General features: G+C 39.9%; 1 protein-coding gene across 4 annotated transcripts in view; it reads left to right on the top strand.

Moving 5' to 3' along the window:
- Positions 1-15,350, top strand: part of PRKCA (protein kinase C alpha) — a 170,007-nt gene that overhangs the window by 121,083 nt on the left and 33,574 nt on the right. For all 4 annotated transcript variants that reach the window (XM_068655192.1, XM_068655191.1, XM_068655189.1 and 1 more), the window contains 3 exons: positions 515-671; positions 766-900; positions 1,616-1,712. In XM_068655192.1, coding sequence (XP_068511293.1) covers positions 515-671; positions 766-900; positions 1,616-1,712 — 389 coding nt within the window. The remainder of the gene's footprint in view (positions 1-514; positions 672-765; positions 901-1,615; positions 1,713-15,350) is intronic.

The following is a 15,350-nucleotide window of genomic DNA, read 5'->3' as shown; positions in this document are numbered from 1 at the left end:
TGATTCCAGCTGACAGCTAATGAGCAATGAATCCGAGGGAAGTCTGGTATCGATAGCTTCCAGTGATAGATTGTATAAAACAACCTGTCCTTTGAAATCTGTTGGGATCCGACAATCACTCGTAGAGTATTTGGCTGATAGTCCTGTAGCTGTGTAACCTAAGATTGATCAGTAAATCAAAGAGTAAAGAAACGCTCCTGGCTTAAAAATTTACAGAGATGGATTTGGACGTTTAATCATTCCATTGCAGAAAAGAGGTGCCCAGAAGCAGCATGCCATTTAGGAATTGCTTCTGTCTCCTGTCACTTCTCTCTATCATCCTTATAAATATCACCAAGAGCAACCTTACTTCACAACAACTAGTTTCTTCCATGCCAGGTCTGACAAGTGGGTTTTGCATCTTATTTGTTTTATCTTTCAACATGTTTCTTTCCTCTGGTTACTACTTTGTTACTACTTTGTTAATGGTGATTTGTAATCCCATGCAAATCAGCTGGCTGTTTTATATTGACAGTGCGAGAAGCAAAAAACCTAATTCCCATGGATCCAAATGGACTTTCAGATCCTTATGTTAAACTGAAACTTATCCCTGATCCCAAGAATGAAAGTAAACAAAAAACAAAAACCATTCGTTCTACTCTGAATCCACACTGGAATGAGTCATTCACGTTGTAAGTTTAACCCCTTTTAATACAATACCTTTTAAGTATTGAATCATTTATTTGAGTTTTGCATTGAAAATGCTTCTTCTCTGCTTCTTTTTAGTAAATTAAAACCTACAGACAAAGATCGACGGTTATCCGTAGAGGTCTGGGACTGGGATCGAACAACCAGAAATGATTTTATGGGATCTCTTTCATTTGGGGTGTCAGAGCTTATGAAAATGCCAGCTAGTGGATGGTAAGAGTTTCTGGAGAGACTTTGAAATGGTACTTTTCTTCAGTGTAATTACATTTTTTGTAGCTTTTCACTGTATCTCATGCTATGAGATCACTGAAAATGCAACCGAAACCAGGAAATGTAGGCTATATACGTATATAACAAAGAAGGATAATTAAAAGAATTATTTTCTTTTGTCATGTTCATGAAGCTTCTGCTGGAGCCAGGAGATGCTGTAAACTCAATTCTATGTACGCAGTCTTGTGATATTCATCTTATTTTTATCACAAATATGATATATTCATTATGAAGCATATCAGTTAGATATAGCTCCACTAGTTCAAAGTACATGGGAACTTATTTTATAAAATGTCATCTTATTACCTACCAAACCATGCATAGAACTTATAAAACCTTCTCAAAAAGTACGTCTCATTGAGGAGAATTGTTAAGGGCCTTAGAAGTGCTGGAGAAAAGGTTCTTCAAGGTTGATTTCTCCACTATATTACAGGATGATTGGAATGAAATCCTTGTACATTACACTGCCTTGACAGATAGTTTGTGATTAAAGATATAAGTTTAGGTGAAATATACTCTGTTTCTCTGTTTGCTTTAGAATTTGGCAAGCAGTTCTTCACATGCAAGTGACATCGGTACAAACAACTAAATCAGATTTTAAATCTAAAAGGAATAAATAAAAATGTAACAACATTTGCTTTTCTCAAATGTTTTATAGGTACAAGCTGCTGAATCAAGAAGAAGGTGAATATTATAATGTTCCGATTCCAGATGCTGATGAAGATGGAAATGCAGAGCTTCGACAGAAGTTTGAGGTGAGGATTAAGCATAAATATGCAGCTGTATTTTGCATACGGTTGCCACCTTATTACCAAAACAAAACAAAACAAAATGTTCAAAGTTATATAGTGTTATTAGTTCTGTTGCTTATGTCAGCAGTATTTACCTTTGGGTTTCTTGGAGATTGGGCCAAGGGGATAATTCAGCACTAGCATTATTTGTCTGACAGTTCTGCTTCTCTTTTACGACACTTATAAATTGGTATTGTAAAATATTTTATGTCAGGAATGTGTAATGGTTTCAGTTATCTTCTAATGCTTACTCCAAAATCTGCAAAAGTGATTATTGCCAGTATCCTTAATAATTTGTAAAACAAAGGTCTCAGAAACAGCAGCATTTTATTACCTAAAATGTTTCACAGTGAACATTTTTTTTAAAGAGAAAACAGTTACAACTGCTGATTAACTGGAGCCTTAAAATCTCTGTAGAAGGCTGGCACCTGAAGTTCTGATCTCTCTCATGTGGGTATGGAAGCTTCAGGAGGAGTGGTATTGCTGGTTATGTACAGAAAAGAACCACTGAAGAAAAACAGTATTTTCGGCAGAGTCCTCCTGCCCTCTGCAGTGCACGTTGGAGTGGTTGGTAGTCACAGGCATGGTCTCACCGTGCCTTCCAAAGGAGTCGTTTCTTAATGAACAGACATAGCCAGCCTCTTCTGACAACTGCAGTGATCCTACGGCAAAATACTTGCTGTCCATTAAACACAGCAACAAGAATGGTTTGGGGATGGAGGTGTTTTGGCCATGGTTGTACTGGATTCAGCTGATCTGGTACTCCTTCCAGTTGCATATGCAATAATGAATTCAAATATTCCAATAAATACCGATTTCTTTTTTCTAGTTGAACATTTACGTTAGTCTAGCAGTTTATCCAAAAACTAATTAATGTACCTGTTGTGCTTAACAAACACTTAAGGCTGTTTCTTTCAACCTGAAATGGCAATTTTTTATGTTCACCATCAGGCAGAATTCTACATTGTTATTATAAAAGATGGGTTAACCCAAGAAAGTGAGGAAAAACGGCATTTGTTCAACTTTCAAGAAAGAAAAAGAAAAGGTGCTTCAATTTCTTCTGAACACATTTGGATCAGCTACCATACTTTTGTCTGCAGCATGAACTATGATTTTTGTTTTACATTTGAGAAGTACTTTAATCTCCATTTCATTTTCCTTTCTTTACAATTGTGATCTGACCAGTGTGATTTTATTTCACTGCACTAGGTCATTTTCTATTCAAGATCATATTTACCTTTTATCCTCCCTAGAAAGAATAACTTCAAAAGTAATTCTTTTCACCCCTTACATGTCTCTGTGCAATATACGGAGTCTGGAATTGGGTGGACGTGTATTTTAGTGGTGAAGCTATGGAAATTGCCTTTTTTTTTTTCTTCTCAGGACAGAGACAGCAAAAATACAAGTCACCAAAAATGTCTGTTTTAAAATGTCAGTAATTACATGTGGTATGTTTGCATATTGAATTTATAATCTCTTAGTTGTTTTTTTTTTTTTCTTTCTAGAGCCTACTGTAAATGCAGAATGAATAGTCAGGGTTTGTTATCTATGTCCTGCGATGAAGTGGTGTAGAAATCCTGGGAGGCTGCATTGTGTAAAGCTCCTGGACAAGGTCTGAGAAACCGCAGCTTCACATAGGGTCAGCTGTGTCTCAGAAATAATTAGTCTGTCTCAAAGTCTAGTTAGTTCAGCTTCCACACCATGCACTGGAGGCTCTCTCTGTTCTGAAGTTAGCAAGGTTGACACCATTTTAGTGGTCCAAATTGCTCAGGGAAAGGGAATAGGTTTTCAGTGAACACAGTGTCTCTGCAATATTGGTACTGATTTGCATAACGAACATTATGAAACCTAGCGCTGCTATATGTGAATATTTGTAGCCAGACAAAATGTGTGACTATAACTGGACCAAGGCTAGTATAACACATATCACACAGTAAAAGGATTTTGGTTCAACCACTTGAAGCCTACCATTGTGAGAAGGAACAGAGGAAAGCAGCACCTTCCCAGTAATGTTCTTAGCTGGTTTCAAGGGGAAATTACTGTCATGACATATAAAAAGTAACAGCACAGATGTCTGAATGGTGGTATTTAACTTATTAGCTATTCTGATGTGGTACATAAGTGGTGCTGGCTCTGATCATCTTTTACGTTATGTTTCTTATCATTTAGATCTTGGCTTACAAAGTCATTTTATTTTAGGTACCCTATGCTAAGGAACAAGTAGAGAGCACTGAGAAGTGTTATTTGTGAGTCAACAGCATCTTCTAAATAAATATTTCCACTGTTCTGAAATCAGCTTTGAACCCTTACAGGAAGTCTCTTGACAGCCATGTTACCAGGTGGGGGTGTTGGCAGGAAGGTTAAAAATATGGATAGACCAGGAGAGGTCATACCAAGCTATCTTCTTGTTTATCAGTTTATAGAAAAGAGTAATTTAAGAGTTCTTGCTAATCCAAATCTCAAATTGTGGTTCTTGGTTCTGCTTTTCAGTATATGACAGTGTGATTGAAAGCCAAGCAACATTCATTTAATTTTGAGAACAAAATTACAACAATTTCTACAATAGTATTGGATTAATAATACAAAATATTTAAAATGAATAATGGTAGTCTTCAGAGTGAAGAGTGCTAACGAACCTAAGAAATAAAGAACAGGAATACAGAAACTTCAGGATGAGAATTTCATTAGCTTGTATTAAGGAAGATAAAATATTTTCATGTTCTTTTCAAAATTATTATTTTAAATCTTAAAACAATCTTAAAACTGACTTTGCCCTTAAGACTGAATTTTAGCAATATGCTTAGTAGAACTTCCACAAGCTCTTAGGAGCTACGTCCCATTTAAATCAATGACAATTTTTTTAAAGTCTGCCCATGTCTTTAGTTCCACAAAGATCCTTAAAATGTGGCCTCAGGCTCAGATTGATTTCAGCTGTTTACACACTCCTATCACACCCTTCTGGCTCCATTTTAACAACCCAGACTTCTTACTGAAGTCACCCAAATCACATCAGTATGCTGCTTTTCTTACCGGATCTCCTGACACAGAAGTCATTTATCAATGTGAGTCTACCATAAAACAGCAATGCAGGATTGATAATAATACTCAAATAATAGTAATAATAATAATAATAAAAAGTTCTATTCACATGCATTTATAATATGAACAGTAAAATGTATTTTGTTACTTTAAAAAGTCTGTTTGTGACCCATTCTGCCAGATCTAAAACAGCTGAAAAACAAGCACCCAACCTGTGCCCAGTAGTTTGGGATTCTGCCCAGCAAATGGGCCAAGTTTAGGAAGGAGGAGTTGAGGACGACGAGGGTTTCGTTAATCGAGTCATGCAGTGACCTCACTAAGTATTTTTAGTTACTGCTATGAGGATTTTCTTTTTATATACTGTCTATGTATTCCTAGATGAGGTTGTGCAGTAGATGGAAATTGAGGTGTGCTCTGCATAGGTGCACAATTTTCTATACATCCAGTTTTATTAAATCTACATATTTCTGGATCTCACCTATCTCGAAAAGTTATGGATCAACTATGTGTTCACTCAGCAGTATGATCAAATCTGTCTTCGGTGATTTACGGATGATACATCATTATTAATATTTCGAGATAAAAATACTCCCTGTAGGAAGTGGAGGCAGGATAAAATCTGTCACTGTTTTTCATTTGGTTTTAACCTTCGCTTGTGAGTTTTCTCCCCGGAATGGCATTATTGGTGGCCATCTCAAAACGAAACTGGATTCTCAACAGGCATATTCAGAATAATTGTGGCTGCTCCGTAATTGTTCGGGCTGAGGTTTCCAAGGCAACTCGCACCAGTCCCAGGTGGCTGCGTGAACCCAAACTGCCAGGGCTTTGCTCTCCAGTAGCACTATTTATCGTATCCTTATTTTCCTCATCCAGCATTTTGCTCGTCTTAGAATAAAAAAAGCGAAATATTGAAATAATGCAGCCTTACTGTAGTTTTAATACCTCATTACAATTTGAGCAGTAAAATATTTTTGCCATTTCTGACATTGCTCCTTTTTTCATTTGAGGAAATGAAATGTGTAAATTCTGAACTTCTCCTGTAGGAAGTTATTTCTGATTTCTGAAGCCCTATTTCCTGTAATTTGCTGCTTAATAAAGCACTTCTTGATACTTAAATATCACCTTAGAAGAAGAATAGAATCATCCTGGCTTAATAATAGCCTGGTTAATTATTCTGTCTGTCCCCTTCTTTACACATCGCCATCATGGAAAATGTTATTAAAAAGAAAACAGCTGCTGTGGTTCATAGCAATGTTCATTTTTTAATTAAAGAGAACAGGGTAGCTATAACCCTTATGTGTGGATATATTTACCAAGTATATGGTACATTAAGTGACGTGAGCCACCCAAGTTTGGTAATTAAAGTGACCCAAGCAATTTGTTAGAAGGGAGCGGGTTGCTGCTCACAGAGCCTTCATTTTAAGGCATCCTAAGGGAGGATGCATAGCGGTCCTCCTCCTACGTATCATTAAGATGCTGGACATTTTATTTTGTTCTAGCTGTTCCCATTAGCGGAGCTGTGTGAGGGTTTTCAGCAGAGCATGACATTCCCTTGATTCCCAAGAGAGAGCTCGGAGCAGGGACCCCGCTGGTGCATCCATGCAGAGCAGCTCCTGTGGACCGTGGGAGGCGCTTCCTTGGGGTCTTCCCTGTGTCCTCTCCGAGTCCCACACTGGGACAACCTGCAGTGGGTGGCTGCTCCACTGAGGCTCCCCCCAGCGCCTGGCACCTCTCATGCGTGGACTTCGGGTATGCTTGGGACTTGGCTCTGGAAATGAGGAGCTGTTCACTGCTGTTGCCGCCCGTGGTTTTTGTGACCGCTGGTTTTGTACCAGTCCGCTTCATACAGTGAATGACAGTGACATCACCCCGTAGTAATCAGACAAAGCTATCCTGATAAGTACTTTTTCTGCAAAGTAATTTCTGGTCAGTGTGAGGAAAAGCAGGAACCATTTTCATCCACCAGCTGATGCTGGGGGCCAGGCCTGTAAATCTGTGTGGTAGAAAGGTCAGGCAGAGTACCCAGGGAAAGGGCTTATGCTGGCTTCACGCTTTGATCCAGGAGCAGCTCCTTTGGTTCTTGGCCAGTTTCTGACAGGCTTTTTGCTGCCAGGGGGGTGAGCTGGCCTGGCTGTGCAGTTCCCTAGTCATGGGGCTGGGCTCCCCGCACTGTCCCAGCTCTTCTCAGGGCTCATCATGAGTTGCTTTTTAGCTGCTTTGTTCTGCCAGAATCAATGAGGAGTGCTGTATACAGGCTACAACCATATTTTTCTTTTGCAGACTAAGCAGAACAACATAAGGAGAGAGGAAAGAGAGTTCAGATGAGGGTAGATATTGTATCTGAAAACTGGAAGCCTACAGTCAGTGGCATTTTGGTGACATCTCAGTGCTTCTAAACATAACCATTATTACCATGCTAAAGAAAATGTCTTTTTAAATGTCTCACCATTTTAATTATGAGAACAGGGACAGTGTAGTGCTTGGCCATCAGGCCTGGTTATAAATACCTAGCCCCTCTCCAGTGACGCAGGAGCTGAGACATTTCTGCCTGTGATGTGCCACTAACCTCCCGCAGTATGCAGGGCAGCACTCTGTTTGACCAAACTTGTGTGTTAATCCTCGAGCAAGTGTAAATGCAGGCTTGAATTCCTGATTAAGTAGCCGATCTTGATCGGTGTGTGGATGTGCTGTACACAGAGCGAGCGCTCATTTACGGAGTCAGGCCTCTCTCTGTGCAGCACAGCTGGGGTTAAATGCTATTTGGAAACGTCTGCAGGTTTCCAGTCATGTTCAAAGCTCTCTGATGAGTTTCAGTGTTGTTATAGTCAGTGCTAAAGAAACTCATTTATTTATCATTCCCTTTCTGAACATGGGTAAATCATTTCAGTTTGTTTCGCTGCAATGCTGCCTTTCTTAGATCTCTACCACTCCCTTTCGTTTCATTTTTTCCAAGCAGTTTCTGGCTGCGTTATTAGAAAGGAGAGGGCCAGTGCTTTCTGCATTAATCTGGCATTTTTTCTGACGTTCATAACAGTTTTAGGTCAAAAGGACATCTTCTTTGTTTCCTTTCATCAGCAGCTGGGACATGCCGGGGCGGTGTGGGCTGTGGACAAGTGCTGCAGCCGTGTGGCCAGCGCCTCGGCAGGAGGCTCCGGGGACTGCTTCAGCAGCTTCCTCAGAACCCAAGGAGCTTCCTAATTAAATTTGATATTTTCATTCAAAAAAAAAAAAAAAAAATGTAGCCATAGGGGAGCTTCAGATTTTGCTAATTTGTGAGTTAAATTCTTCTGTCTTCTGGTCTCTGTGTATAGTTCTGTAAAGGGCTGCAAAGGAGACGTTTCTTCTAAGCCTTTGAAGGATGCTTGTGCTTTTGCCCCAGAGCTGTTATGCTGCAGTCACTTTACTCTTTGTTTTTTTTTGAAATAAATAAAAGATATGATCTCTGCCATATCCATATCTAACTTGTATATGTTCCCATTTTGAGGCAATAACCATAACTTCAGGCAGTTCAGCAAAGGTGACAGGGAAAAGAGAAATAACATTGCTGATGCTTCAAACTGTAAAAGAAAAGATTAAATTTACTTTCCAGGAAACAGTATACTAAGTATACTGAATCATGACCAGCCAAAATATCACTGGCACATCAATCCACACTCTTTATGTATATAAAAAGAGGAGTTGCTTTTTTTGGCTGTGGCACTCGTTCCTATTTTTAAATTGTGCATATTTAATCATTAGAGAATAGATTGCTGCTGCAGTATAGAAATGCTGTTAGATGACTCCATCTGTTCCATACTATCATTTGGCATGGGGAATTCCCATATGCAGTTACCGGAGGTTTCCCATCCACTCACCATATTTGAAAGTAGAGAATTTGAACCTTCTTAACCAGAGGACATACATCTTCAGCCCCTGTTCCTATGAGGTGGTGAGTTCTCTGGGAGGTTTTTCTCACTGTATGTGTTGTTACGAAGATGAAGAATGTAGAAAATTACATTGGTAACAGGGATTTCTTTATCCCATATATAAAGACAGTTTAAATGATCATATTTCAAAACAAGGCAAAAACTCAAAAAGCACTTCTGTGCTAACCCCTGTCTTCAGTGTGTGTTTGTTGATTGCAGCCCAGACTTCACACATCTGTGCATTCAGCTCTATGCATTTCGGTGGTTTAAGGGAGTTAGGAAACACATGGATGCACAAGATTGCAGTTAACATTGAATAGCAGCTGACAGAAAGACCTGTATTTCATTGTGCTCTGCTGCACTGTGCTCCTGATTGCTAGGGTGATTAATGCCATGGTTTCTTTTTCATGAGGTTTCTGCACACAGCAGGTGTGCTCATCCCTGTATTCTTGCTGCTGTGTCCTTATTTGTTGCCTTGTGCTACTGATGTCGCTTGGCTTTGCAAGCCCTTTACTAATGCAGCAGTTTTTCTCCTTGCCTGCCTCTCCCAGGACTGTCATGTCAATACCTGCTTCTTCAAGGTAGTTTCCTCCTCGAAGTTCTGCACCTTTTCTTTCACACACCTTTCTCTATGAGCATTTAAAGCTTATTAATAAATTCAGTTTCATTCTCACAGCGTTTTAAGGATGCATTTTTTTTTAATCTCTGATTTAAGCTTTTATAAAGAATAATGATAGTTTTAAAAAAATGAAGTACTCATCTTCCGTAATTTGCCACAAAGTTTCCCCAAATGAGAAGTTACAAAAATGGGTCAGCAAACCTCGGCAGTTGCAGTGTGCCTCTCATTTTGAAGGACTTGGTTAAATGAATGGCACCTTCTCGTGGAAAATGGTGCATCTTTAATTTGAAATACACTTGTGGAACTTCAAATAACTTCCACAGATCAAATAATTCTCACATTCATTGGACGATTAAGTAAATAAATTTACATGGTATATAGCATGTGTGTATCATGATATAACGTGCTATATACTGTATGTAAGTTGGGGTATACCATATTGTAAGTGATATTACCCATATGCACAGATGCTGTGAATAGTAATCCACCTGATACTTCCCATTTTACTTCTTTCACTTCCATCTCACTGAAATACTGCCATAAACAATGCATATCAGCATTAACAATATACACGTCTGCACTTGTCATTTGCATGTAGTGTCTCTCCAGCAGGTTTTCTTGCTTTATTAGGGCAAAAGTGACTGACACAAATCACACTTTCAGTCTCATATATGGGTTTAGTTACAATTTGCTGACATTTAAAAGACTTAATTTAAAAATCTTTTTTTTTGTTTGTTTGTATTAGTAAAGTATGATTTTAACAATTATTTTAATACTGAACCAGAAAAACAGAGAGATGATTTGTCATTGCCAAATATTTCCTAATGCAGTAATCATCGTATTTGTCACACAATCAGTAACTTCTGTTCTCTTAACCTTCATCCTTTCTCTGGTATCTTTATCTCACAAAAGATTTTCAGAAGGTGAGTTACCCTTCCTTGGTCCTTTCCCCCTCCTCTTATTTGAAAATAAAATCACTTGTTGGTTTCATCGATGAAATTTGTTTAATGCAGGGAAGCTTCAAGCTTCTCTGTTGAAATATATTTTTAAACAATTTTGTTTGAACAATTTATACATAGCATTTAAATAACTATCAATACTTTTATGCAGTATATAGTGGAGTATTTAGCTGTAATAATTGAGGGTAGAACCCATCAACATGAAAGCATGACAGAAAAAGTAGTAGATGGAAAAATCTCAGCAGCGGGGTATTGCAAAGCCCATTTAAGCTGCACTGACAGAGCCAAAGCTGCCCTGAGCAAATGCAGCTGGGATAAAAACAGTAATGTCTAATGCTATGGTGTCACTCCAGGGTAAAATCTGGACCCTGAAGTGCACTGATCTAAACTGACAAAAGTTCTTGGTCCATTTTTGGTTTCATCATGGGAGTGCACCTAAAAAAAGGAGCTGAACAGTTTCATACGCTGCTGCTTCATAGGCAGAATTCATACTTATTCCTTGTGAATTAGTGAATCCCAGCAAAGAAAGTTGGCAGTCTTGTGATACAAGACTGAGGAATCCCATTTCTTCATGAAAAAGAAAAATGCTTTCTTGTTTGTTGTCTCTTTCCTCTCCGGATTGTTCCAAATCCCCGTTCAGCTTGCTGCTGCCAGTGACAGCATTACCAGCCTAAGCTCAGAAGCATCTCTGCATGCTGCATTCTGCAAGCTAATCGCCACTGCCATTAGCATATCTTTGGTAATAATTCTGTCAATAATCAGTTTATGTGGGACTGCTGCGGAGGTTATGTTCCCAAGTTTACAAGACTGGAATTGAAAGGAAACAGCAGGAGCAGATGAAGAAGGAAGGCTGTGTTCCGGAGGATAATATAACACTTCTGAGCTAGAAATAAATATAATGTACAAAAATGATTTTAAAAGATCGTAGAAAATTTGAGAATGCTGTGAACAAGGTCAAACACCTTAGTTATTTATAAATTGTTTATCAAATACTGGGAAGGATCGTGCATTTATGCTGCTTTTGTTCACCCAGCAAAGTATGTATTTAGATTAATTTATTTTCACAACATTATGCAGAAACCACCTTGATTTTGTGTGTGTGTGTTAATTAATCACATAGTGCGACCTGGTTACAGGATCCCCAGGTCTTAAAATCACTGCTTATCTGCAGCTTTTCGTCCCTAAGGATTTTCTGCAGGGATTTGCACTCAGATCAGGTAGAACTGAAGTCTTTGAAGATTGCTTTAGAACGGAACTTTAGTTTTTGTCCATATTGAAATGAGTTTTATGCTTAAAGCAAATTCAACACCCTATTTTTTTATTATTGAAAATTAGCAGTAATTTGCATAATTTAAAAATGAAGGAGCATATATAAGAGCAACTCTTTTTTTTTTTTTTTTTTTTTTTTTTTTGATACTTAGGGATTTGTTATTCCAGTATTGACTGGAAAGCCAGCAATATAATTATATTCACTGTTTGTGTTTTTATTGCCACTATCACAGGATATTTCAGCGAAAATTCTTGAATATTATTCCTAGGCAGCCTCTTTAATTACATTCCATCTAGTTAGATGCTGTTCTGTTGCAGGGGATGGTGTTTTTGGCAATAAAGGCAGAAAACAAAGTAGACTCAGGTGGCCACAGGATTATTAAACAGATTCAACACGTTGACGGTGCCAAGTGGGTAGCTGGAAACTCTTCCCTCCCTAGATTTGCCTGCTCACAGCCAGAAGTTCCTTGTACAAGCTTCTTGTACAGTTTCAGATACCCTCTGAAACTGGTGTTCGTAGGATAAATGCATCCTCTTCTTAGGATAAACGCATCCCTTTCCAAATGACTGCTTTCCATAGTTTTTTGAGTCTGTTGTCTACATTTTCTAGGGATGTGGTTACCTTTATCTTGTCCCTGATAAATCTGATTAGAAGTCACTTACTTGAGTATTTTATACATTTTTAACTTGTTCACAGCAATACTGAAAAAGTAAAAGAAAATAATTTAAACAGGGCATGTGGTTATAAACCCCCCAAAGTAGCAGCACTGCTGAGATGCTGTATGGTATATTAAGCTGTAGTATTGTCCTTTAGGATTCTCTTATAGCTTATATCCTGAGTAAACTTCCCTTGATCATAATGTTGATCTCGAGAAAATAATTTCTGCTCTGAGTTAGGAACCACAAGGGGTCAGTAAAGAACACGGAATAGCAGCCAGAGCAACAAGCTGGCTGTAGAAAAAGTCCTGAAGGACATGAAACAATGCAAATTGTTGCACCTATATGTATTTGTAAAGATCCAAACCTGTTACATGAAACAGCTGTTTTGATAAAATTCACTGTAAGTTTTTCATACAGCCCTTTGTACAAGTCTCTTTACCCGGCACTGATGATCATTTTTCCCCAGTCAAAATATTTAGGAGCTTGCAGCTGTAGGCATGAGTTCTGCCTCTGCCCTCCTTGGTACTGCTCAGGTCACCTCTGCCTGTGGGTGATATCCGTGATTCCCAGCCCTCTGCCTGCCTCCTGTCGTGATTTATGTGCTGGGGGACACGCACAGGGCTGGCAACCTCTGAGTCACAGAGTAAAACCATCTCAGTGCAGGCTTGTGAACCTGCAGGGTGTTAGAAGAGGCACTGCTTACCATGAACAGTGCCTATGGAGAATTAGGCAAAATAACTCGATTTTAGTGATCACGCAGCAGCCTTTGTGGGACACGGTGCTTTCTCTTCTGTTATTTGTAACCCAGGTCATTGATCCACACTCTGATATCATCATTCCGGAGCATTGCAGCATGTGGGTGGGCTTCAGGAGTGGGTTTCCTGTGCTCTTGGTCAGGCGTTCAGCAAAAAGGCATTCTGAATCCTTTTCACATATGGCACCAAAAAATTTCAGGCAAATCCTTTAAGTAAATTTTCTCTTAGTAACCTAAAGGGTAAATATGACACAAGCTTAAGGGAGGTAGGGAGGAAACGGGGAGAAAAGTAAACAAAGGACACAAAGCAGTCCATATTAAACCCTGAGACTTATTATACCCCCCCTCCCATTGATATTTTTATGAAACATCCTATTTGCATGTGCCTTTTTACTAGCAATGGGAATTATAAGAATTTTTAAAGCTTTTTTTAATTCAATGTTTAAGCTATAGAAGTAAAAATTCATTTTACTTAATTTTTTATATATAGCATTTTTATTTCTTAGCACCTGGTACTGCTGTGGTGTCCTTGCTTGGCACATAAGTACAGGTGTATGCATCCACTAGCACGATACATTTCTGTAATTTAGTTTGTTTAGCTCAGGAACAAAGATGAATCGGCGAGAATGCCCAGTAGGATGGGAGAAGCCAGCACTGGGTTGCCTCACTCTTCAGAAGCATTTGTTAAGCCACAGAAAGAAGCGCGAGAGCCAGACACTGTGTCTACTGTGCTGTTCCTCAGGCAGTGCAGTGCAAAACCATCTCCCTCGGTTGCTGAGCACACATTTCATAGGCAGACAGGAAAAATGGTGAGGGAAGTTCCCTGTGTCCTTCCTGACCTGACAGCAAGATCAAGAGCTCAGGCTGGATCGGGAGATAACTGATGCCATCCCCTCGCTGGTTAGAGCTGCTGGGCTGCTAAACCATCCCGAGCCCAGGCTGTAACTTTCTCTTTTCTGGGTTGTTTCCATGGCTACAAAACTCTCTGCTAATGAGTTATAAGCTTGCATTAAGTTACGTTATTGAGCTTAAAACTCAGTCTGGTGAAGTATTAGGCCTTGCTGGAGCTTAGAAACGAACTCTTCTCATTTCAAGTTATCACCATCCTGACAATTAAGTCGTATAAAGTAGGAAATTGATAGCCCTTCACAACATCTATAATTACATGGAATTGGAAATGCAATAATATAAGAAACAAGCTGCCACAATGATGGAGCACATTTCACTGAGGAGAAGGTTTTTTTCCTCCAGATTGTGACTTGAAATTTATTGGCTTTATTTAGTTTATTAAAGGCTTGCTAATGGCTCAACTTGTTAGGCTGATCAAAATCCCCACCGAGTTTTCATGACTTGAAACCCTAAGAGGGCTTTTTGTCCTTCCCTGCGTTTCTGATCAACTATTTCAGTTTCTCCTTTCTACATCCCAAGGGTGAGCTTTGCATTTCTCTCAGTGATATCTCTGAGCATCTGCTCGAGATTGGAGCTGCTCCGATGCTTCTTGCGCTGAGTCCAGGGGGCGTCAGGCGTGAGTGGGCATCGGCTGCCACAGTGGCACTCGAACAGGAGGGTCCGGCTGCTCCTTCCCTTGCTTCTCACCAGTTGCTGCTCTGCATCTGGAAGTGATGTGCTGAAGCAGAAGGTTACCCACGGCCCTGCAATGGTTTTGGGCTAACCTCAGAATTAGGAAAGGAAACAGTGGGAACAAGGTGGGCTAGCCTGAGACCAGTTGTCATCTGAAGAGCGTGCTGGGGTCTAGTGAGGAGCTGGTGAAGCCTCACTGCAGGGTGAGAGGCAGTGATTTTGTCAGAGTTTTACAGAGGGATTGAATCATGATAAGAGAACGTTCCTGCTTGGCTGATCTCAAGAAAGCTTTGGGACCCCAGATAAAGCCTGCAGCGAGCCTGGTCAGTCAGTCATTAAGACTGCTGGCCTGTCAAAATTGTGATTTTTTATGATGGAGGCTGACGAGAGTGCTGCTCTCTGATGCAGCATCACTCACGCGCTGTTGACAGCTGAACAGGGCAGACCAGCGTGTGCTAGGTGGGCTCTGCAGTCGAGGAGGGGAGATGAGGGTGGTGTGTGGCAAGCAGCAGCGATGCTGGCCTCCAGGAGGCTCAGGTGCTGGCAGTGAGGCTCTCCATTTCTTCTCCCAGTAGGTGTCAGTGGAGCCAACAAGTAGCAGATGAAACGTGGCCATAGGGGTGCTGTTTCCAAACAGAAGTGGCGTGTACTCAATGTCTAAGTACCTCCCCACAAGCAACATGAATTTGGCATTGTCGTTAAATATTTTTTTTGTTTACCTCTTTCTCCTCCTGAAAACCTGTTACCAGTAGATCTTCTCACCGGGCATCCGGGAACTTGCTCAGAGCGAGTTGCCGTGACAACCACGAAATACAT

The sequence above is a fragment of the Anas acuta genome, chromosome 18 (assembly GCF_963932015.1).
Source record: "Anas acuta chromosome 18, bAnaAcu1.1, whole genome shotgun sequence".
In the NCBI taxonomy this organism is placed as follows: Eukaryota; Metazoa; Chordata; class Aves; order Anseriformes; family Anatidae; genus Anas; species Anas acuta.
This window is presented reverse-complemented; position numbering and strand designations above follow the sequence as displayed.